Raw genomic sequence first — 23,988 nt, 5'->3', positions numbered from 1 at the left:
GGTCATTGTGGAGGCTGTAATTGTTGTTGTGGTAATGTTGAAATGTGTGGGGATAAACTGAGAAGTGGTGCTTATATCTTGTCAACACTAATTCATATGAATGGCGTGGGCAAAATATTGGAAACACCCCTTGGTATAGGGTTAGTTTATATATAGAAAAACACTGGGCTGAGTTCAGCAGGTTATCTCCCTGAAGTCTCAAGTATGACTCCTGTTGGTAGTTGTAAAGATGATTTCTTGAGGAGATAAGAAGAACTTGTTGGAGGCAGGAGAATTTGATAGACATGGAATAATATAGTCGATACTGGAAGGTAGAAGCTCAGTTGAACGTTTTATTATCAGTGACCATGAGGGTCAATAATCAGCAAACATGATTTCAGGAAATATTGACAAAGAGCAACTCTTGAAGACAGATCTTATGTAGGTTGCAACATGTGTTCTGACAATATACCATACATAGTAACTCCTGACTACTATAAATCAGTATCTTCTTGCATATCTGCTAGACCCCTTGGTGCCAGGCAAGAAGGCATACATCATCACATTGTCAAGTGTCAGTTATACAAGTACAGGTTAGACATAGGTCCAAAACAAAATTTCACTATCAGTAGTTTTCTCACCTATTTCACTGAGTAAATTTTAGGAGAGAAATGAGAAACATATCCCACGAAATGGAAACTAAAATGAGGCTGAAATGAGAATCAGTTCTGTCTTCTGAGCTGTTGCAGAGCAATCTTTGAGCAGTAAAATTTTCCTCTGGGAAGTTGGTTAAGATACACATGTAGTATGAACACAATTATCTCATAAGTAAGTTTTTATTTTCACAAGTTATCACCTATATGAAGCCTGCAGCTTAATGTGCCCTGCCCTGTGTGTTGGGTGTGCAAAGCACACAAGTATTTTAATGGCCAGGTGCATGGGGTGAGATCAGAAATAATGTGATATCATACATTATAGGTTGGTGCATTAGTGGTTGTGTCAGTCATGGCCAGTATAGTCATTATTTTTATCCCCCTTAAACACAAAACTCTCCCCATCATGATGCACTGACAGTTTCCTGTCAACAGCTTTACTCGGAGAGAACTTATTGTTGTCTGGGATGTTGTTGTCTGATTTATCTTCAAATAGCAACATAAATGTGATCCACAAATAGATTAGAATTTAAAGAATAACACTACAATGAAACCTGAGCAAGCTGTCAAATCATTTTTGTGATTTGGTGACACTTCCACTTGCATTGTATGTGTGCAGAGCTCCAGGTGTTACTTTGGCCAGACTTGTTAAAAAGAAAATTGCCATTTGATTAACTAATTATTGTTCTGGTTACCCACTGTTTTGGATGGAGGCAGTGGGTGGGGTGGGGTAAGGAACAGACGCTTCTAAAGGATTTATTAGTGGAGGGAGAAGTTCTAATAACTATTTTCAGTGTGTCAGTATCCAGCATGCCTGTTGATCCACACTACAAAGTGTAGAACAATCACAATGACAAGTTTACTGCACAGATTTGCACTGTTGTTATTTTTCCTAATGTCTGGTGCTGGATGTACAAATTGTAACCAGAAGATCTGCTGTGTTAGAGACTGCAGGTGGGACTGATTCCTGCTCCCTTCAGATGGTTGTAAAGAGACTCACCACAGTAAAGCAAAGGCTGTCACTATAGACTACCTTCCAACTGCTGTAGATTACAAAGATGATAAGAATCATTATTCTTTTTTCTGTCAAGCTGGTATAATTGCCAGTCAAACAGGGGGAAAAAAAAAAACACTTTTTCTTTTGCATGATCAAATGTCAGCTAGTTTCAAAATACAAGTGGAAAGACAAACATAACATGAACAAAGGGGGTTATGTGATTTTACAGAGGTTTATATGGGTGTGACATATTCAACTGCAAATAATACATAACATGAAATTGAAATATAGGGTTTGATAAAAATGACATGCAATTCTCCCATGAAAACAGATAAAATGTACTTGCTTTATTAGTTACTATGACATTATTTCATCACATAATTATGTGACTATGTCAAAAGAGTGGTTATCTAAGTTACGATAGTCTGTCAGCTCAAACCAGCCTGACCATTTTCCCCTGACCTCTCTTATTAACCAGTTTGCAGAACTGCCACCCACTGGATTATTTTGATCTGAGTTCATCCTGAAAAGTGACAGTTTAATTGTAATATATGTATTAAAATTAACTGCCAAATATATCTGCAGGTCAAGGAACAAGGTAGCATCTCCACATCATACTTCTGCTACAAAGTCTGCAGACATCCAATCAACAGCAACAGTGTATACAGAGAGTTAATCAAGACAGCACCTCTACATCCTGCTACCTGGCCAAGCTCATCAAATAAGGTAAGCACATGGAAACCTGGCCAGGAAAACCAAAAATATAAATTTTCACAAAGGATGTAAAACTGCTATTCTCAGACATTATGGCAGCATTGCACCAGGATGCATGCTGGGTGTAGTGATGTGTGAGCATAAAACTGATTCCGTTATAATTTATTAAGCAATTAAAAGTAAAAGGACAACAAAACTTGTTATATTTTCCCACCTATTTGTGTATTGCATTGGAAATTATGTGAGTCATGTTTAGGAATGGCATGACAAATTGTGATTGTTTACAGTTAAAATATCCATGGATATCAGGAGGTATGCTATGAATGAAACTTCAGATGTCATTATGTGACTTAACATACTTAATATTCATATGAAATCTGGCAGCTATATTATTTGTGACATATTGTAAGTGTGGTTTTCCTCCAATTTAATCATGGACACAAGGCATTCTCTTGGTTACAGGCATTTATTTGCACATCTTTGTATGCCATAAGAACTGGATAAAATGAAATACACAAATCATATTTTGTGACTGGTACAATACAGAGCATTCTCATTGAGAATAACCATTAAAACAAATATCCCACAAACACAAAATATAGCTCATATCCATTAAATTCAAAGGCAGTAAGTTGTTAAACTTAGAATTACATTCATTGAAACCTTGGAAGGTTATTATGTTGCTATCATATGAACTGACCTCACATATTAGCCATTAGCTAGCCTGTTAGCATATCCAATAGCCATAAGTTTAATGTAGAAACGAACAGATAACCTTGCATACCTCATTGGCCACACTAACTTCAAACTGTAAGAGTCTTCAGTTAATCCAAATCTTCATGAATATCACTATACAGCAACATAACTTGAAGCATTATCCTTCAAGGCATTAACCTGGAAGGTGCTCTGCTTCATGTGATAATGCAATAGAGTGCGACAAATAAGAATGACCTAACCCTGCCGTAATAAAATTATCGGTTCCGCTAAGATAATATTAGACAAGTCCTTTTTAGACATGTGTTAAGTGTATGTTTGTAATTATATTTGTTAATTAACAAAACATATTTCATTACAATGTGAATTATTCTTATATTTAACTCAAAATTATTAAATGAACTAAAACTGTATAGCTGATGTTGATGGCAGCCACATTTAAGCATGATCATGAGTGTTAAAACCCTGAACCAGCATTTTATGCTTATTCAGATTTTTATGAGTGAACTTTATCCGATGTAAAGAACTTTTTTGCTGTAGGAGCGTTATGTTTGCATCATTTGAGTTGACGACTAACCCTGAGCCTGTGATTTAAAGACGTCAGGATTTGTGTATGCAGTTTATCGTTCATGTGCAGCAGTGATGGGCACTTAGATAAAACACTTGCTTATTGCTCAAAGATGCTTAAAACAATTGCACTTGTACACCAAATGAAACAGGTAGTTTGACCCTATTGTGTACTTGAGTTTTCCATAATAACTCAGTAATAGGTGTTCTTGATGAAATCACAGAGGAGGGATTATTGTGATCCTATCTTACTTTTACCAAAGCATCGAATCAATCTGTAGACCACCCCTGACTTCCTCCCTGGGGTAGCAATTTCGTCGCCAGCTCTCAAATTGTATTGGGTATTCAGCTAAGAATTCCCTCTTTACCTTAGACCACTTACATTGCTTATCCAGGATTTTCTCTCCAGTCTACAGTATATTAAATAAAGTCTATCGTTTTAACTTTATTGAGATTCTACTTTATTGTGCAGTCAGAACTATAATAATACACGTTATCATCACAGTAATTTCCCCTCTTAAAACAGACCATAGATTTTTCTCTTAAACTTGTTCAATTAAAACTCAAGACACATTTTAAAGTATGTATAAAAAAAAAAATAAATAAATACTCAGCTATGATGAATATTTTCTTTAACATAGTTTTCCTACATAAAAAATGAGAAACAAAACCTTGAAAAAGGACTGGAAGCAAATCTATGCTTACTACTTCATTGAGAAATTCTGGATCAGGCCTTGTGCACCGCCCACCACTGCTGCTTGTGCTAGGTTGACCAGCAGTGTGTATCAAGATGGTTACCAAAGGAAACATTAGAGATTCAGCCACACATGTTTGAGCCTCAGTCAGACCCAGACTCAGATGAGGAGTCTGCCACTACAGAGTGAGAGTTTTTGGTGCACAACAAAGTTTCAGCCCTTGCTTTCTGAATCAGTCTTTATGTGATTTTCATTGGTACAGTGCGGTTCCAAGGTGGAAATATGCAGTCATAACGTTGACTGTTTATTTCACTCATGTTTTGTATCATATAGGTTAAAATATGTTAAGGTTAAAACTTGGTTTTCATTGCAGGGGGACTTTAAGAGAACTGTTTAGCAGAACAGACTTTTCCTCATTGTTTGTGAGAGATAAAAGTGTCATCTTTTCTAATGATCCCCGAACACATATGACATCACCTCAGAACCTTTTTTCTGTCCTACAGTGGGTAGATAACAGCAGTGAGCCAACCAGGGTAGCAGCTGTCTGTGAAAATTGCTCTTTTCTCACAAGCGTCTTACTTAACAAAACAGCCTTCCTCTGGAGATTCATCACTGCTGTCATCAACTTTTTTGTTCCAAATCTATGGGCCATCAGTCATCACTGTTATTTTTATGAAATGAATGATGGCTGTAAATTACCATGCATGACATATTGACAAACCCATTTGCAGTCCTTGTGGAGAAAGAGCACTGTCATACTGCAAAAGGCATGGTGAAGGGGTGGATGGAGTAATCAACGGGCAGAGGAGGGAAAGGGAGACACGGAAAATTATAGAAAGATTTAAAAAAAAAAAAAAAAAAAAAAAAAAAAAGAGGAAAAGGGAGAGAGCAGAAAACAATATAAATAAGCATTGTGCATTATTTGGCACATCCTTGACCACAGATATGAAGTCATGGCAATGTATTGGCCATATAATTTAAGGAAAAAGAAAAGCTTCACTCTCCAATGTCAGTCTCTAACTTGGCACTCTACCATTCTACTTTCCAGCCAGTCAGCGCGTTGACTGTGCACAGGAGGACCAATCACACTTGCCTCCTTACTGTGTGACCTCACTGCTGTTACAGTGAGGCTAAATGAGCAGAAAGATTAGGAAATAGCACACTGTTTTAGGTTATTAAGAAACCTCAAAAGTTGGTGACTTTTACAGTGACCTTGCAAACATCAGTCAAGAGTCATTATGCCTCCACACTGGCAACAGCTGTGGTAAGAGTCATGATATTTGTCTGTCTGTCCCACTCTTGATAACACAATATCTCAGTAAGTATCCTTTTCTTCAAATTTGGTATAAACATTCACTTAGACTCAGAGATGAACTGATTTGATTTTGGTAGTCAAAGGTCAAGGTCACTGTGACCTCAAAAAAAAAAAAAAAAAAAAAAAAAAAAAAGTTTTCAACCTCTTGAATGGGATATTTCAAGACAATCGTTGCACAAACATTCACTTGGACTGAAAGTTGAACTGACCAGATTTTGTTGGTCAAAGTTCAAAGTCAGGCAGTCCTCATGTTCTTGTGTATGTGATATATCAGGAATGCCCATAGGGAATTCATTAGATCTGGCACAAACATTCACTTGGACTGAAAGATGAACTGATTAAAATTTGATGGTCAAAGATCACTGTGACCTCACAAAACTGAAGTTATGACACAACTGAACACAAATGTTTAATAGAATAAAATGATGAAATTTTATTCTATTAATAAATAGAATAATTTTTCAAAGGTCAACTTCACTGTAATATTCTGCAAAAACACTTCTGGCTGTTATTCAACACTTATATAGACAACAGAAGGGGAGATTGTGACCATATTTCCCTCAGCTTTTCACCTTGTTGTATCTTGAGGAAAAAGATTATCTTTACCTTTAGTTACTGAGCTAATGAGCCAGCCAGGTAATGCTACTCATACGATTCATGCATGTTAGGAAGAATTAATGTAAATATCAGTAACTCACAGTTACTGTAACCATTTCAGAGATGACACCAATTTAAAGACAACATTTTAATAAAATAGAATTTGAGATAATGCTGGTTTCCTGTTGCTAAATATTTTGGTGATCTAATACCAGCAGCGCTATATAAGGTTTGCATCTGTTTCTATTTTGTGTGCTGTATGCGTGCCTCCTACTATTAAATGAAATTCAACAGATTTTATTGTGAATTAAACTCTTATGATGTTTGTAAAACCGTAGGAATGTTATTTCTGTTGGTGCAGCATGGTGGAGCAGTGGTTAGCACTGTTGCCTCATAGCTAGAAGGTTCTGGGTTTAAAGTTTGCATGTTTTCCTCCCTCCTGCATGGGTTTCCAAAATCCAATCCAGAGGTTAGGTTAATTGGTGACTCTAAATTGCCCATAGGTGTGAATGTGAGCGTGATAGACTGGTGACCTGTCCAGGGTGTATGCCACCATCACCCAGTGTCAGCTGGGATTGGCTCCAGCCCCACCTTGACCCTGAAAGGATAAGTGGTATGGCAAATAAATACATCATGGCTCTGTATCTTTTTAATTTCAATCTAATAATGCATATATTAAGAGAAAATGACAGTAGTAAATACTGTATGCTGTTGATAACCAATATGAAATATGTTACTGTTTATGTTTGTACAGACATGACTGATAATCCAGTAACACCTTTTTGACCCATGGCTTGGCATCCATGATAATGGTATGCTGAATATCATAGTCAGTCCTTCATTAGGAGAAATAAATTAGACATTACCAGTGATGGATCTGTCTGTTATGAAATTTCCATTTTCGACTACAATTTTCTCCATTTAGAAAAATGTTCCCTGTAGTAATGATAATCACACATTATGTTCTGGACAGATGACAGTGACTGAGACATGATAGTGACAAATGCTGACAGCCAGATATGGAAGGCAATTTGTCATTATGAAAACAATTTTTTTTCACCAGCTTCTGGAGGATATTTCTAGATTTTCGTTCTCATTCAAATAGCAAAAACATCACCAACACAAATGAATCACCATCATTGCAATGGAAAGTAGAGATAGGTACAGTGGCTGAGATTTTTTCTTGGTAAAAGAGCAAAACCAAAGGAACTGTCTGTAGTTTGGAGAATTATGTAAACAGAGGAATACATTGGGGGGGAAAAAAAATAAAATATCTTTACATTCTTGGGAGCTCATCCCTCTCTCACTTATGTTTAGTCACAACATTTGGACCAAAGTCCGCTAGAGCTGTTCACCAATACAAACTGAACAAATAAAACTAGAGAACCAGCACAGCAGCTATGACCCAAAGGTTTACTCTGAGAGAAGTGTGGCTGAGATTAATTCCTACAGGACAAACTCTCCATTGTGCAGCTCACTACTGTTTAATGTTAGCAGAAAGGGAAGGAGCCACAGATAGCTCAATACGTCCTTTGTTTTACATTTATGACTTAGATTTCTGTCACCTTAAACACATCTGTAGAGCTAAATAACAAGTGTAATGTCTTTAAATTAAAAGTGGCCAAGCCAAATCCAGCCCCAAGCCCTTGGAAATTGGGAAAGTACTTTAAGTTAACTGTTACTGCAGATATTCTCCCCAAACACATAATCCAAGTTTATGAAATATGAAGCAATAAAATTGAGATGTACAAAGTTAATACAGGTATATCCAAGAAGAGCATTGACAGATGTCTCATCAGTTAGGATCAACTTTTTTAATAAATATGTAAAAACTTTTTAATCTGTCATTATGGGGAATTTTTGTGCAGATTATACAACAGCCCTTAAAGATGTTGTCTGTTGAGATAAATTCTAAATTAACCTTGTAGAAAAAAATCATGTGAACTTCTGAAATTCTTAATAGCTTGTGATTGTTTTTGTCTGTTGGGAATAAGAGATGCAAATCACAAATGTGTAGGACTGTTTATTAATGAATCCTTATAACTGCAGTAACCCAAAAAGCGTTTTTTTTTTTTGTTTTTTTTTTTTTTTCCATTGAAAGCAGATCATTAGAAGAGATAAAGAGAGACATCAAGACAAAGAGAGTGACCATAGGTCGTGTGTAAATTTTTAGAGCTTTTGGTGTGAAGTGCACCGAGTACAAGGCTACCACCACCACTAAGAGAAGGAGGGGGGCACTGTCTGGCTATAAGAAACGGAAAGACATTTAGAGAGGGAGAGCCAGTAAGGCTGAGAGAAGTTCAGCACCACGGACAGCGCACCGGAGCGCTGGAGAGGAGAAATCAGTTTAGTGCATTTGAGCCGCGCTCAGTCATGCCTCCTTGAACTACTGGAGACTGCACCGTGTAATACAGACGCACTCCGTCTTCTCGTCCTGTGCAGGTTGAGACGCGGGTGTTGTTGCTGGTTTTGTTATTGTTGTTGTTGTTGTTGTAGTTGTAGTTGTTGTTTTGTCTCAGTCGGGGATCGCTAAATAAGGAGGCGAGGCAGCTGCAGAGAGAAGTGCGTTCCGCTTGCAAGTACAGGCCAGCCTGTTTGTCTGCGCGATCCTTACATCATCTCTTTATTGGAGAAAGAGAGAGAGGGAGAGAGAGAGTCAGAGAGACCTACATAAAGAGATACAGGAGAGAGAGAGGGGGGGGGGGGGAGAGAGAGAGCGAGCTTGTAGCCAGTCTCCTCTCTGCCAGTCCTCCACTGCGAAGCGAGTCTGACGGAGTGACTTGTGTTACCGCCACCCTGCTGTTTTTTCTGAGTGTTTCCTCTCCCTCTTCCGTTCTGCTGCGTCCACACCGGTCGTGAAGATGCACCGGCACCGTCCTGCCCAGGGAATGACGTTGTTACTGCCGGTCGCTTTCTGGATTTTCTGCCATGTCAACGGTGTGCACGGAGCTTTGCCAACAACCCGTAAGTTCTTATTTTATATCTTTGGATGTGTCACAAAGCGCCCATCGGGTAAGACTGGACATGGATGGGAAACAGAGCGAGTCTGTCTCTGGAGCAGAGCAGGATAAAGGCAGAGATGGTGCGTTTAGCAGCGGGGCTGCAGGTATCCCCACGGTGGTGCCAGCTGGTAATCTCTGGAGCTTAAGAGCCAGGCTGCAGCAGGGACGGGAGATAGAGAGTGAGAGAGATAGAGAGAGAGAGAGAGAGAGAGAGAGAGCGGGCTTACCTTCTGAGTTTAGACCTACACGTGTTAACTCCTCAGGGTCTCTGGTCCATTGATTTTAGCGCCCGGGATTTTATGCCCGTTGGGTGATTCTGATCAGCGGTTTTCAGTGCCTTCAGAAAAGGGCTGGATTGCTGAATGGCATTTCAGCATGCCAGCTGTGGTTTGCTGCTTTTGTGCAGTCTCAACCCTGGGGCCGAGTGCATTTGAGTCACGAAAAGTTTGAAATCAATCCACAAATGTCAGGTTATTATTTTTCTTTTTCTTCAGCCCTTTCTTCATTAACGTTATATGAGAACATTGCATTTGTTTTCAGATCATTACACTGCATTTCCCCCGAAGAAATCCAAATGCAGAGGTTTTGTTGAATCTCCAAATTTTCATGGGGGAGCTCTGCTCTAATGGACCCTGGAAGCTGATTCTTCACCGTTAGTGACCCAGGGGCAAATTAAAGATTTCTATTCTTTATCTTATTGCTTGTGCAATCTGATGTAAATTGTTCTATGCAATCTGAATTTGCATGAGTCTCTCCGCAATTACCGGGACTGGGCCTATTTTAGACTACTTTATTTTTCAGCAAATGGTCACTGAAAAACTTGGAGGCAACTTTTAGAACTCAAATGATGATAATGATGGATTTTTTTTGCGTAGTTAAATCCCCGCACTTTAAGCCTCGGAATGTCCTATATAGTCCTTTTTTGCCTATTAACAACCTGTAATTTTCGAGTTTGTTTAGGCAGCACATCTCCTGACAGTGCATATTTTTGTAGTACATTACTTTAACCTATTACTCTAATATTCACAATGACATAGATATAGGGATTCAGGGTGTTTGTCGTATATTGTGGGATATAGGCTTATTCGTAGGCTACTTATTTCGTTTAGGTTGTAGTTTGTATTTTGAAACCTACCAGCAGCCTGACATTTGTAAGATTTAATGTGCTGTTATCGGTCCCATCCATCGTTAAAGCGATTGGTTCTTTGTTTTACTGGAATCGTCAGCACTCGGCTTGGTGTCATTCCGATCTTGCTGACGGCGACTGAGCCGACTCTGAGGGCTCGGTGTGACTGATTCCCCCGGTGACCGCCAGGGCTTCTTGAATGTGTCCGGGGACGCGCCTCATTAATCATCCCATAGGACAGACAACAGCGAAGAGACGCTATGAGCCGTTTGTGCGTGCGTCGGTCAGTGTGACAGAAGAGTAAAGAGACAGGGGGAGTTCGGGGGGGGGGGGGGGGTCAGTGCGTTTTTTTTTATCTTTCAAAGCTGTTGCTCATAAGAGCGACCTCACAGCGAATAGGTGTCACAGTGGCAACACTATTTATAAAACTTTATTGATTCCTTTATGGAAATCTTCAGTCCTCTTGCATCCCTCATTTGGCAGGTCTCACTGAGTCAGCCTCAGTGTCCCTGGAGCAAGAAGACATTCAGTGTCTTGTTACATGACTCTTCAGCTGGGGGCTTGAACAAGGCTGATTTAAAGACTTGTAGCCTAATGAATGGAATTGAAATTATATGGACCCATTGAATCTTTCAAACTAGAAAGTCGATCTGAAGTCCTTATCATGTAAATGCTCTTCTATAAATATATGTTATACTAAACTTAAGGCTATTTTGCAAAATCATAAGCCACATGACACAAATAAGGAGGAAAAAGTAACATATGTATGTCTTAAATTCTTCTGTAAGTAGTGAGGTAAAATTTATTTGCTTACAGTGCATTCAGAAAATATTCAGATCCATTAAGTTCGTATCACATTTTATTATGTTGCAACTTTATGCTAAAATTGTTTAAATGAATTTTCACTTCATCAATCTACACTCTGTGAGTGAAAAGAGAATTTTAGGATTTTTAACAAAATTATAAAAAGCTGAAATATCACATTGACATACTGTAAGTATTCAGGTCATTTACCCTGTATTTAGTTGAAGCACATTTAGCAATGATTACAGCCCAGAGTCTTCCCAGGTATGACGTATGTACTGTAGTCCCTTTGTTATCACACATGAAGTTCCTACACCTTGATTGTAGTCCACCCGTGTCAAAATAAGTTGATAGACATAATTTGGAAAGACACACTTCTGTATATATAAGGTCTCACAGCTGACAATGCATATCAGAGCAAAAACCAAGCCATGATTTGGAGGGAACTGCCTTCAGAGCTCAGAGACGGGACTGTGTTGAGGCACAGTTCTGGGGAAGGCTCTAGAGATCCTTTGTGGAGATGAGAGAAACTTCCAGAGGGACAAGCATCACTTCTGGACTTTCTGGCTGAGTGGCCAGATGGAAGCCTCTCCTCAGTGGAAGACGCATGAAAGCCTCTTGGAGTTAACAAAAAGCACCTAAAGGACTCTCAGACTGTGTGAAACAAGATTCTCTGGTCTGATGAAACCAAGATTGAACCGTTTGGCCTCAATTGTAGGAGCCATGTCCAGAGGGAACCGTTCATCCCCTGCCCAGTTCTATCCCAAAGGTGAAGCATGCTGATGGCAGCATCATGCTGTGGGGGTGTTTTTCAATGGCAGAGACAGGGAGACTGGTCAGGGTTGAGGGAAAGCTGAACTGAGCAAAGTACAGAGATTGTGTCTGTTGAAGTGAGTCCCAGCCAGAGTCCTGACTTGACGCAAAAATCTCTGAAGAGACCTGAAAATCTCTGTCCACTGACGGTCCACATACAACCAGACAGAGCTTGAGTGGATCTACAGAGAAAAATGGCAAAAATTCCCCAAATTTGGATGTGCAATGGTTGTTGCATCAAAACCAAGACTCGAGGCCGTAATCACTGCCAAGGGTACTTAGTACTGAGGACATGGTCTGAATACTTAAGTTTCTCCTTTTAATAAATTTGCCAAAAAAAAATGTTTCAATTCTGTTTTCACATTGTCATTATGGGGTGTAGATTAACGAGGAGAAAATGAATTTAAACAATTTTAGCATAAAACTGCAACATGAGAGAGAGAGAGAGAGAGAGAGAGAGAGAGAGAGAGAGAGAGAGAGAGAGAGAGAGAGAGAGAGAGAGAGAGAGAGAGAGAGAGAGAGAGAGAGAGAGAGAGAGAGAGAGAGAGAGAGAGAGAGAGAGAGAGAGAGAGAGAGAGAGAGAGAGAGAGAGAGAGAGAGAGAGAGAGAGAGAGAGAGAGAGAGAGAGAGAGAGAGAGAGAGAGAGAGAGAGAGAGAGAGAGAGAGAGAGAGAGAGAGAGAGAGAGAGAGAGAGAGAGAGAGAGAGAGAGAGAGAGAGAGAGAGAGAGAGAGAGAGAGAGAGAGAGAGAGAGAGACACACACACACACACACACACAGAGAGACAGAATGTTGAATCGGATCAGCAGCACCGACTTTATCCCTTCTCAGGGACTAGATGTGAAACACTCGGGGGAACAGACGATGTCATTGTGACCAATGGTCTGAGGCATGGACTAAAAAAGATTAACATTTTCATCCTACTGGGGCAAACACACACACATATTAAAAGTCAATGGGCTGGTTGACCCACCGACTGTGTGGAGTCTCCCAAGTGCACACTGAAAATGCTGAGGTAAGTGTACCAATGTAAAAATAAGAGAGAGAGGGAGCAGTAACAAGAGATGTTTTGTCCTCTTGTATGTGGGCTTGTGTGCATTTGCATGTTCATTTATTTTTTTATGCATGTATGGTTCCACAAATGATTTTATGTTGAGCAGTAAACTGGGGATTTTCTCCCACACAAACTTGCCCTGAAGCATCTGTCAGGTTTATGTTGCATTCTAGTACCACCTAATTGACTAGCACAGTGATATCAATTGCTGAAGAGCTATTTTGCTCCAACAAAATTAAATGAACACACACAAATGCACATATAAGAACGTTCAGAAATGCAAACTCACACAAGCTGAAAGGTGCATACACAATCACAGCTGCTCACACAACTCAATAAAAGTAGATTGCCTTTGTCCTCGTTGTTCTTCAGCTTTATGCTCTAATGAGTTGTCACATTTGTTATTGTTATAGCAGACACACTACAACAGGTGTCTCACCACCTACCATGTCTCAATCATTGAGACATTAATTTTTCCACTTGCAGTGCAAATTAACATGTTTCTCTGATAAAGATGATTCACGCAGAAAATTTCAAAAAGAAATATCTCCTCACTACATATAATGTATTAATGTGTGGCATGACATCATTCAAGTATATTTTGTATGCACAGATATCTGGCACATTAGTGTTTTTTTTTTTTAATTTTGATAGTCTAACCCGTTTAAAAAAGCAAATCTTTTCTTTAATCTGCCTTAAACTCTTCAGCTCTTCCTTGCTCCATTGCTATCCATCTCTCCGTATGTGAAGGACAGGGTTTAAATTTTTAACATTCCCACATCCAGTGTGTGAAAAGTAAAGGATGTGCCTTTAAGTCACTGTGTAAGTGACACTGTGTGTGGCTAAATGGGATGCCCCTAGAGCCTGTCTGATATAGAATCACATTAGCCTTTTCTCATCTCATTAAGCATGCCAGGCCATTTGACATAGACATCAGTCTGGTTGCACCTCCAGGGCCACACAGGGCAAGTCAGGGTTTGCTCCTCTTCAATATTATTCATTTGATACCATGCGCAACAAAATTATGATATGTTGTTGTTGTATGAATGTTGTTAGATGAGTTTGAGAGGTGTGTGTGTGTGTGTGTGTGTGTGTGTGTGTGTGTGTGTGTGTGTGTGTGTGTGTGTGTACTTGCTACATAGTAAGGACCAAAAAAGTATTTAATCTAACAGAGTGAGGACATTTTGGCTGGTCCTCAGTTTTTGAGACACCTTAAAGTCACATTTTGAGGGTTAAGACTTGGTTTTAGAGTTATGGTTAGAATTAGGTTTAGGTTAAGGTTAGGGTCAGGCACTCAGTTGTGATGGTTAGGGTAAGGGGCTAGGGAATGTATTATGTCAATGAGTGTCCTCATAAAGATTGAAGTACAAGTAAATGTGTGTGTGTGTGTGTGTGTGTGTGTGTGTCTGTCCCATTAGGAGGTGGTAATAATAGGATTAAGGCCTGAGGAAGCAAACTGGTTTGCCTCAGATTAGGTCAATGTACTGCTTGGTGTTTAGCTATGTTTGTTTAGCTATGTTTTGCCCCTGTGTATTTAGTGAGGAAACAAGGTGTAGTTGTTAATTGCACTGCCATCTCTCTCTTCCATCCTCCTCTGTCCAAATTGCTCTCTTTCTCCTGCTTTTTTATCTATTGCTTCTTTGCACATCCTGTATTTTAAATAAATGTTATTTAGCCTCATCTTCATTTTTTTTCAAGCCCTTGCTCGCTTTTCCAGCCTTTCTTTATCTCTTAAAAGATCCAATCAAAAAACTCTGCTCACTTTCTCTCAGCTGTCTCATCCCAAACCACCCCTGATGACTCTTCTCAGTCATTCTTACTCCTTCTCCCTTAGCCCACATTTGCCCCCACCTTTCTCTCATCATTTCATTCAGTTTTTATACCTCAAGCCTCCTGCCCTTTTTCTTGTCTGTAAGTATCTCTAATTCTTTCTATCCCTCCTTGGCTTTCCTTAGTGGTTTTATTATCTGGCCCTAATCGCCTTCCTCCTTCCTTGTATTTTTTTCTCTTCTTTTTCACCCACCCAAACTCTCAGCGCAGCAACTGGACTGACATGGATCACAGCCAAGCACACACAGCCACATTGCATTCTCCTCTTTCAGTCTCATACAGCTTCTAAATTTTGCTTGCCCCAACAGAGTATGAATGTTTTACCACATTAAAACTTGAACACATGACAGTATGTCTGAGAGAAAAATACATATATTGCATATTTATGTATCATGTAAACACTCATAATTCCCAAAACACTTTATTTTCTTAGCACAGGGAATCAGAATCTCTTTATTCCACTGCATCTGATAATAAATGTATATGAAGTTGGGGCGATGTTTAGCTTGGTGGGTAGAGCACCGGCCCCATGTGTTGAGGCTGTAGTCCTCACTGCAGGCAGCCCTGGTTCGAATCCTGCTCCGAGCTCTATCCTGCGTGTCATTCCCCCTCACTCTGCCTCCCCAAATGCACAAAATAATAATTTAAATACTGATAGAGGCTTTTTGCAGATTTTCATATATATATATATATAAAATTATAGATAGAAAGGCATAGGAAACATCTAACAGTATATGCACTGTCATAGCCACCGTGTATGTTATTTTTTTCCCCGACAGTTTTATACTTAAACTATACGGGTATCCTTGAAGAACTGCAATTTCTCTCTTGTAAGTGAATGCTACTGTGAGACTATCTATGTTTTATCTTGGGAGCAAGGTCACAGTGATACAAATGTAAACTGACAAGTCATGCAGCATAATTCCCTTAACAATGGCAGTAACGTAACATGCACACACTCTCCCACATACACAGAAGCCCACACCATGCAGCTCATATAGACCATCTCTCTTGTTCTCTGTCCTCCACACACACACGCAAACCTGCGCATTAATTGAAACCCAAACCTGTGCATCCACATGTATAGGCACAGATATGTAAATATGTGCATAAATGCTTCACTGTGTGAGATTGTGTGTGTGCGTGTGTGTATAAATATGCAGGATCTGAAAGTTATTCTAGTGGAATGTGTTCTCATTAGAACCTGTCAGAAACTGTCCACCTCGTTAGACAAGGATCTCTGAGATGGAGCGTGGGCTGGCAGGATAGAGGGAGCAACAGAGAAGGACAAGAGAAGAGGCAGCATTTATCAGAAAAGAGAGACGGATGAGGGGAGGCAGCATGAGGAAAAAGACGGTCAGGAGCTGAGAATTTTTTCTGACACCTTGTCATTCAATATTACTGTGCAGTCATTGCATTAGTTGGAGATTGGACCAGGCAATGTCACCTAATAGAAATACCTGGCTTTTTTTACAACTTGATTGATCACACTCTATTTTTTCAGTTGGTATGAATATCGACTTAAAATCCACTTACACCTCATCATCACCATCAGCATTTTAACTATTAGTATGGAACCAGTATGAACAGCAGAAAGATATAAGATAAAAATAACATAGATAATTCAAAATAATTAAAAACTGAACCAAAACAAAATAAAACCAAATATAATCAGAATAACAGTAAACAAACATGAGAAGTGAAAGATGAGGACAGCAAAATAAAGCCCTAATTTTTTTTTTTTTTTTTTTTTTTTTTTGGTCAAAAAAGGTTGGATCTAGCTGGTGATACTCTGCTTACCTCAGTTCATCCTGAGCTGTAACTTGGGGCTAGACTTCACTGAGCCAACCTATGCAAAGCCAGCTGGAATCTTAGAAGCTCAGTTTTTGCTTCATGATATTCATTTAGAAATCCACTGACAGTCAGTTGAGTCAGGCAGGTGAACCTGCCCCTTGTGGTTTTCCAACCTTTGAAACTTGTGGGTCTGACCAATAATTACAGTGGGCAGTAATATGAAGCAAGATGCTGCATCTGCAGTGGCTGTTTCTTTATTACTAAACCAATTTTGCTGGATAATTTAGGACAAATTAGATTTGATTGTTTCCAAAGCAATCATCATGTTTTCCATTGTTTGTTCATTTTTTAAATCTTTTCTGTGTCAGATGGGAACACACTGGACTTGAGGTTGGTGCTGATCAGACCTGTAGGAAACTTGACAGTAATCATCTGTATTTAGTTCTGAGCTTCTCCTTGTTTTTCTCTAGTTGATTTTGCTGTGAGTTTTCCCAAAACTGTGCAGGATGGCATTGAAATCTTATTTGTTTTAGTCTTGAATGTACCTGTTAAATCACTAAGAGGGAGTTAATAGATACGGTATAACAACAGGCCTTAGATTGATCTTGGGACTATGCCAGAACTGAGCTGCTCCAGGGTAAAGGAAGTCTGTCAAAAGTGTGTCAAAGAGCAGTTAAAAGCTGTGTACTGTAGTGAACCTGACCCATACCCCACCGGTGTCAAAACAACTGTCAAAAGCAGCACCTCTGTCAGCAGCAGGGAGAAGGCTAAGACACACTGAGCAGTGAACTACATCCAATGCTAGAGCACGCATCAGTGTAAATACCTTGTATTGTGTTCAGCAACCAAGGAGCACATGATCCCTCACTGGTATCCCACCCACAAATACTGCCAATTATATGCAGGGACTGAATCCAAGGCGCTGTCATGGTGGGCAAGCATTACAACTCAGGCTTTACTTTTCTGTTCTCATTGTCAGTCCATTCAGAAGTGTTGTAAAATCAATAATAGATGCACACAGTTAGTTCATACAACAAGTTACTGAGGATCTAAACTAATACCAGAGGCACTCTGTTATTTAGCAGAATAATAGCATCATTGCATTATTGTTTGTTTGTAAACTATAGCATTTACTGAAAATTTACAGCATGTATTACACTTGCATGTTACTTGCATGTTACTGATTCAATACATATCACTGTGTATACCTCTCACCTGTTTTGCATGTTACTTGCATGTTACTGATTCAATACATATCACTGTGTATACCTCTCACCTGTTTTAAAGCTCAGCCTCTCATCAGTCAATGATTGATTTTATATTTAAACTTACTGGTTAGCTGTCTGGGTATACAATAGTTTGAGTTGCAGTTGCAGTTACTTTGAGTTTGAGTTCCTCTTGCCATATGGAGGCAGTAAACGCCTTGGTGATGTGTTCTGGGACTGCTCCCTGGACCTGTTTTTTTGTCATATGTCTTGTGCTTTGTGTGTGTTTCAAATCCAAACTTATTGCTCCCGAGCCAGCATCCTAATGATACACGTAATTAACTATTAACTAGCACTATTATTAGCACTTGCATTAGCACTGTTTTTAAGAAAATAGAATCATTTTTTTAATCATTATTTTGACCTTTGAGCTAATTTAGCATGATTGATGTAGTCCCTGACTTGGAAAGCAAGAGTGATCCTTAATAACATACCAAGATAAAGGTCAAAATAAAAACAGAAAAAAATCAGAAAAATAGGGGTACCCCAGACTATGAAATCCATTAAAAATACCTAAGCCTAATCATAAAAGTCATGTGATAATCAAAGCTGCAGAGAGATGTTATTGTGTCATAATGTGAACGGTGATACTGTACATATCCACTGCTCTACATAAACTGCTGTCCTCAAATGAGGTCAGAGTTTTAGTCACTGAGAAAAACAGGTTTTCCCGTGCTGCAAGTGTTATATTAGACATCAACATATTGGTTTGTCAGAAATATCAAACATGACATCTTATGTTTTTGCTTGAAACCACAGATTAATCATTCCTACAATATTTAGTAATAGTGAGGACGGTGATTTAATGAGACTTTGAGTTAATAACATTAATTAAATAGTTATTGATCATGTAAAAAAGTTTCTCTGTAAGTCTTGAATCTGCATTGAGAGTATTGCCAGTGGAGATTTAAACTGTTGCTTTTGCTTGTCTTTCCATTTGAGTTTAACCTATATTCTGCAACATTAACCCTTTGATCTACACATGCCTGATGGGTAACATGATGAATCTAGGGATTACACATTAAAAACCACAGCACAACATCTGTTCAGCTGTCTCACTTAGCCACACACACATACACTACTTCATTGATGTTGAGTCTCACCATGTCTGTGTTCTCCACTCTCCATCGTTTTGTCACTCTGTGTATACAGTAGGTAGCATAGTCAAAATGTGTGAATATGTGCATGAGAGAATGAGTGTGTGTTTGTCAGACAGTGCACGTACGTACACATGCATATGCACAAGTCCACTTCTGTCAAAATGGATATTGGAAATCTAGACACTAGCTCATGTGGAAGAGTGCTGTGGAAAAGGGCATTGTGCTGCCGTTAAGACAAATGTTGTTATTACTCTCAGCCTTTGCATTCAATTTGTTTCTTAAGCCGCTTGAATACCCAATTTACAGGCCAAGATTAAGTGAATTAATCTTTGGGCTACTTCCACTGAAGAAACATGCCTCCTTTTTGTCTTTAGACTCAGAGGAAAAATACAGAGGCAGTATGGGAACACACTGTAGCCAGCCAATCACTTGAAAAACATAACCTTTTGTGGTTTTGTGTGTGTGTCAACAGTATATTTTGGTAGAGTTAAACTACAGTATATGCTTGTGGATGTCCAGACTATGGACATGACTTGTGTCTTGGCTGTGTGTATAGTGGCCTTATTTAATGAGAACAACATTTCTGTTAACTCCCCCCTCCCCCCATCTCTCTCTCTCTCTCTCTCTCTCTCTCTCTCTCTCTCTCTCTCTCTCTCTCTCTCTCTCTCTCTCTCTCTCTCTCTCTCTCTCTCTCTCTCTCTCTCTCTCTCTCAGACTACAGAATTATAGAAAGCCCGACATGTGCGTGTCTGTATGTGTATATGTAATTTTTCTTTAGTGAATGTGAAGAAACTCAGTTTGTACATAGTCTGTTCTGCAAACCATTCGAGCTGGCTTTGAGTCATATTAGAATGAGTGTGTGTGTGTGTGTGTGTGTACTTGTATGGGTGTCTTTGTGAGAACCGGTCTGAGTTTTACACCTTCAGAGTGAGAGCATTTTGAGAAAGTGAGGAAATTTTGGCCAGTCATCACTTTCTAACACACCTTGAAAGGGCTATTTGAGTGTAAAGACTTGGTTCTGGTTAGAATTAGGTCAGGTTAGGGAAAGGGTCCATGGAATGCGCAAACGTCTGTGTGTGTGTGTGTGTGTGTGTGTGTGTGTGGGTGGCAGGCAAAGAGTCGATTAAGGTATCCACATGATTTTATTTCTTTATGTGAATTTCTCTGTATAGCTGAGGCTAGGTGTGTATGTATGTGCGTCTATAGGCCTGAATGCTTGTGTAATAAAAATAGCTGTATGTGTGTACAAGAAAAAGAAAGGGTTGAGGCTAGATGTGGATGTGGTTCATTAGCTCTAGTTCAAGGTGCTGTTACAGTATGAGCTAAGATTAGTCAGACAGGGGTCACTGATTCCTCTTTATATCTTTCACCTGCTTTCTCTCCACCCTCTAATGTATTGTTCTTAAACTGTGGCTTTCTTTGTCTTTCTTCCTCTTGGTCCTCATCTGTCTTTGTTGATGTGCTTCTCTCTCTCTCTCCTCTCTTTTGTTTGTTGTTTTTCACCCAGTTGCCCCTTACTTTTACCCACATCTTCTTTATCCCTATTTAATGCCACCTTGTTTCAATCTTTTTTTTTCCACATTGTTCCCCATTCATATCTTGGCCATTTAACTTTCCTTTCCTTAGCCTTTTTGTCTCTCCTTATCTTGCTGTGTCTACCTATCTCCCCTTTATGTACGTTTCACCTTTCTCTCAAGCTGTCTAGATTATCAGGTCAAGACAACACTGACGCAACAATTAAATTTACTTGACAGAAGCCTTGGTAACCATGTCACCAATGCTGGGCCCACAGTTCTTCTCAGACAAAGTGTACATGTTGAGGTATTTGTCACCAGTTCTATGGTGGTATTGTGGGGATAAGTGTGGGGCAGTTTCTTTGACCAAAGCTTAAAGTGGTAGTTTGGGCTATTTGACATGGGGTTGTATGAGATACCTATCTGTAGTCAGTGTATTATCTGCTGTTGATACAGATCAGTGCTCTGCCAGGCTGACACAAAGTCAAAATCAGTTGAAGTGTATTCTTTATTTAGAATATTTTCACCACTATATCTTGCTGCCAAAATGCCCTTTCCTAACTGCATTTCCTCAACCACTGAACTTCCGTATTATTACGCACAAGCACGCTCTGTCTGACTCAAGCAGCTGATCTGCAGAGTAATACACTGTGCACCATAGCTGCACATGTGCATAGTAATATGGTAGTTCAACAGTTGAAGTAGTAGTTCCAAAGGAGAAGGCTGTTTGACAGCAAGATAAAGCTGTGAAAATATTCTACACAAAGTGTACACGTCATCTGACAATAGCTTTTTCGGTGGGCGTTTAAGTGTTTTTCTGCTGACCCAGTCCACAGCCAGAACTCCTGTCTACTTCTCCAAATGTCTATAACAGGTGTTATAGAATAGTTTACTAAATGGCACAGTTATACAGCAGGATACTTAACCAAATCATAATGGGTATAATGGCTATCTGCTTAGAGGAACCAGAGATATGTTTGAGGTTTGTGGTCTTAAAATGCCTCTGACCTTGTTCCTCTGTCAATAAATGCTGCAAATTAGAATCATTGTTGCTAGCACCTTGGTTTCAGGACATTGGCCCATTATGTAGGCATTCGAACTCAACTCTACTTAATTCCTCTTCCTATTCATAGTTTTCAGTCACATAACTGGCACAGGGACCTAAGGGCAAAGAATTCTTCTAAAATAGCAGCCAACATTGGCAACATATTTAGATTACCTCTCAAAGTCCCTGCCACAGCTCCACCTCAGCAGTGTTAACATATCTAGTGGAGAATCCCTCCTCTTACACTGCTGCCAGGATGAAAGTATACGAAAGTACAGTTACGTGTTTTCTTTCTGGGTGGGTCAATAGTGTGGCCATTTGGAAGGTGAAGGACAAGAAATTCTTTATTGTCAAAGGAAAGTTTAGTGCTAATTAGCTACCGTGAGCTCGCTACATAGCATTGATCCATGGGTTGCTAGTCTGAGTCACTGTAGTCATCATTCCAGGGCAGTAGAGCTGAGGCAGTAATATTTTAGTTAGGGTGACGCAGTATTTTACAACATAAATCAAAATTTTTTTCCAATGTCAGGTGAACTATTCCAACAGTTTAAATGACCCACCACTGACAGCCTGAGTTGCTGTAGAGAAGAAGCGACTGGTGCCACTGCACTTTTATGGCAGGGTAAGGCACCTTGTGTTTGCATGTAGGCACCATACTGTATGCTTTGCTAGCAGCTGAGTGGCGTTGCATGCACTGATGAGCCCTGTATCTGGAACGAGCCTTGTATGGCAGCCATAAGGACATTAGGGTATGCAGAAGGGTGCAAGATAGCTTTCATTATGGCTCAAAGAAAGAGATCTGCTGGTGGGTGTAGGCCAAACGCAACCACAAAAGTGATGGTGAGGGAATGTGTTTTTAACACAGCCATAAAATACTCCATTCATAGGCTTATACAAAAACACAAAGCCTTAAATCTACATGCAGACAACTTGCACAGTAACGCACTTTTCAGGCAGCAATCTTTGGTGCATTGCGTTACTATGCAAAGAAATGCTTTCAGCCGGTGTCAACTCAGGAAACAGTTCTGCTAGCTGGCATAACTCCTCAAGATTGGTTGCTTTGGTACACAAAAATGAACCATGTGAGAACAATTATGTAAAAGTATAATGACTAAAAATACAATAATGTTATTACTTGAGCTTATCTATTCACTGCAAATATGTGTGTACTTTGATTGTTGCCATTCTTTGCCCTCCCCAGGGATGGAGGCACATCTAATAGCACAAATCCACACAATCTGCTCCTCTCTGGGTTCTCTTTCTTGGATGGGATTTTGTAGAAACACAATCCGGGCTTGTCAGTTAGTCTGATTGAACAACAACTATTCACAATTTTGATTAAATTAACCTGGAATAAAAGCATTGTTTTGCCCTCCAGGTGGGTGTCCAGGATGTGACATTAGGTGAAAACTATGAACTGGCTTTTGCTATTAAACAAGCAACCAGTTGTATTTGGAGCAGTTCCCTAAGTAAGATTCTTGCTTTGCTTGCATTTGATTAGTCAATGATATTCAGGACTGTAAAAAGATCATGCTTGTGAGTAAAGTTCTTAAGTTCTTGAAAGGTTTTAGGTTTCCGGAAAATGTTTCTGTATTCGAATATGAACCACCCCTCGTTCCACATACAGTCTGTTAATGTGCTCTCCAGCAATAATTCAGGTTAATCCTGGTCTGAGTGGAAGGACAAATAACAAATCAATTAATTAATATATGCTTTGTAAGTTTAACAGTGAGCTTAATTTAGTACTACTGAAACTACCATGAAGACAATATTAAAGAGAGCAGCCCAGCAGTAGATTGCGTTAGGTCAGTCTTGTAGCAGCTCAGCTGCTTAATCTAGAATTTAATTAATTTCCTTTTAAACTGTTGGTTAATGAGTGCTTCACATTTCCAAACTGTGAGCCCAAATGTAAATATTTGGGAGTAATTGTAATAGACTAAACATTACCACAAGGGGAAGCCACCACTCACTAAAACTTACAAAAGCAGATCTATCTGAAGCGGGCCTGGTCCCAAGTTTCTACTCCACAGCTGGACCTTTGCTGTTTCACCGCTGTTGGCTCCTGTTTGGAGCACAAGCAAGTACGTTTACTCCTTATCCAACTGATGTTTTGATCTGTGATCAATTTAGTGGCTCATAGAGGATCTCCTTCAGTGGCAGACAAAGCTATGTTCATGGCTTGCCTGTCTCAAGCCAGAGGATCTTGGGTTCAGAAGCTGTGGCAACTCCCGCTGATGTCCCTCTTAGATCCTTTTGGTGTTGGTAGAGATTAGGCCAACCCACTCACAAACTTATTCTCACCTGCCTCATTTCACCTGCTGCTCACGGAGTGGACCATGTGTGGTCTGTAATTAGAGCGCTACCATGCCAACAGGCTTGCTGTCCACATGGGGTCCAAGTGTCCCTGTGTGT

The 23,988-nt window shown here is 39.6% G+C and overlaps 1 protein-coding gene across 3 annotated transcripts in view; it reads left to right on the top strand.

Annotated features, from left to right (window-relative positions):
* Positions 1-23,988, top strand: part of cntnap2a (contactin associated protein 2a) — a 338,398-nt gene that overhangs the window by 5,604 nt on the left and 308,806 nt on the right. For all 3 annotated transcript variants that reach the window (XM_071485431.1, XM_071485429.1, XM_071485430.1), the window contains 2 exons: positions 2,215-2,355; positions 9,093-9,195. In XM_071485431.1, the coding sequence (XP_071341532.1) occupies positions 2,215-2,355; positions 9,093-9,195 (244 nt within the window). The remainder of the gene's footprint in view (positions 1-2,214; positions 2,356-9,092; positions 9,196-23,988) is intronic.

The sequence above is a fragment of the Trachinotus anak genome, unplaced genomic scaffold (assembly GCF_046630095.1).
Source record: "Trachinotus anak isolate AG129_WGS33_773 ecotype Australia unplaced genomic scaffold, CSIRO_AGI_Tana_v1 ptg000009l, whole genome shotgun sequence".
Classification (NCBI taxonomy): domain Eukaryota; kingdom Metazoa; phylum Chordata; class Actinopteri; order Carangiformes; family Carangidae; genus Trachinotus; species Trachinotus anak.
The sequence above is the reverse complement of the archived record's forward strand: the minus strand, read 5'-3'. Positions and strand labels throughout refer to the sequence as shown.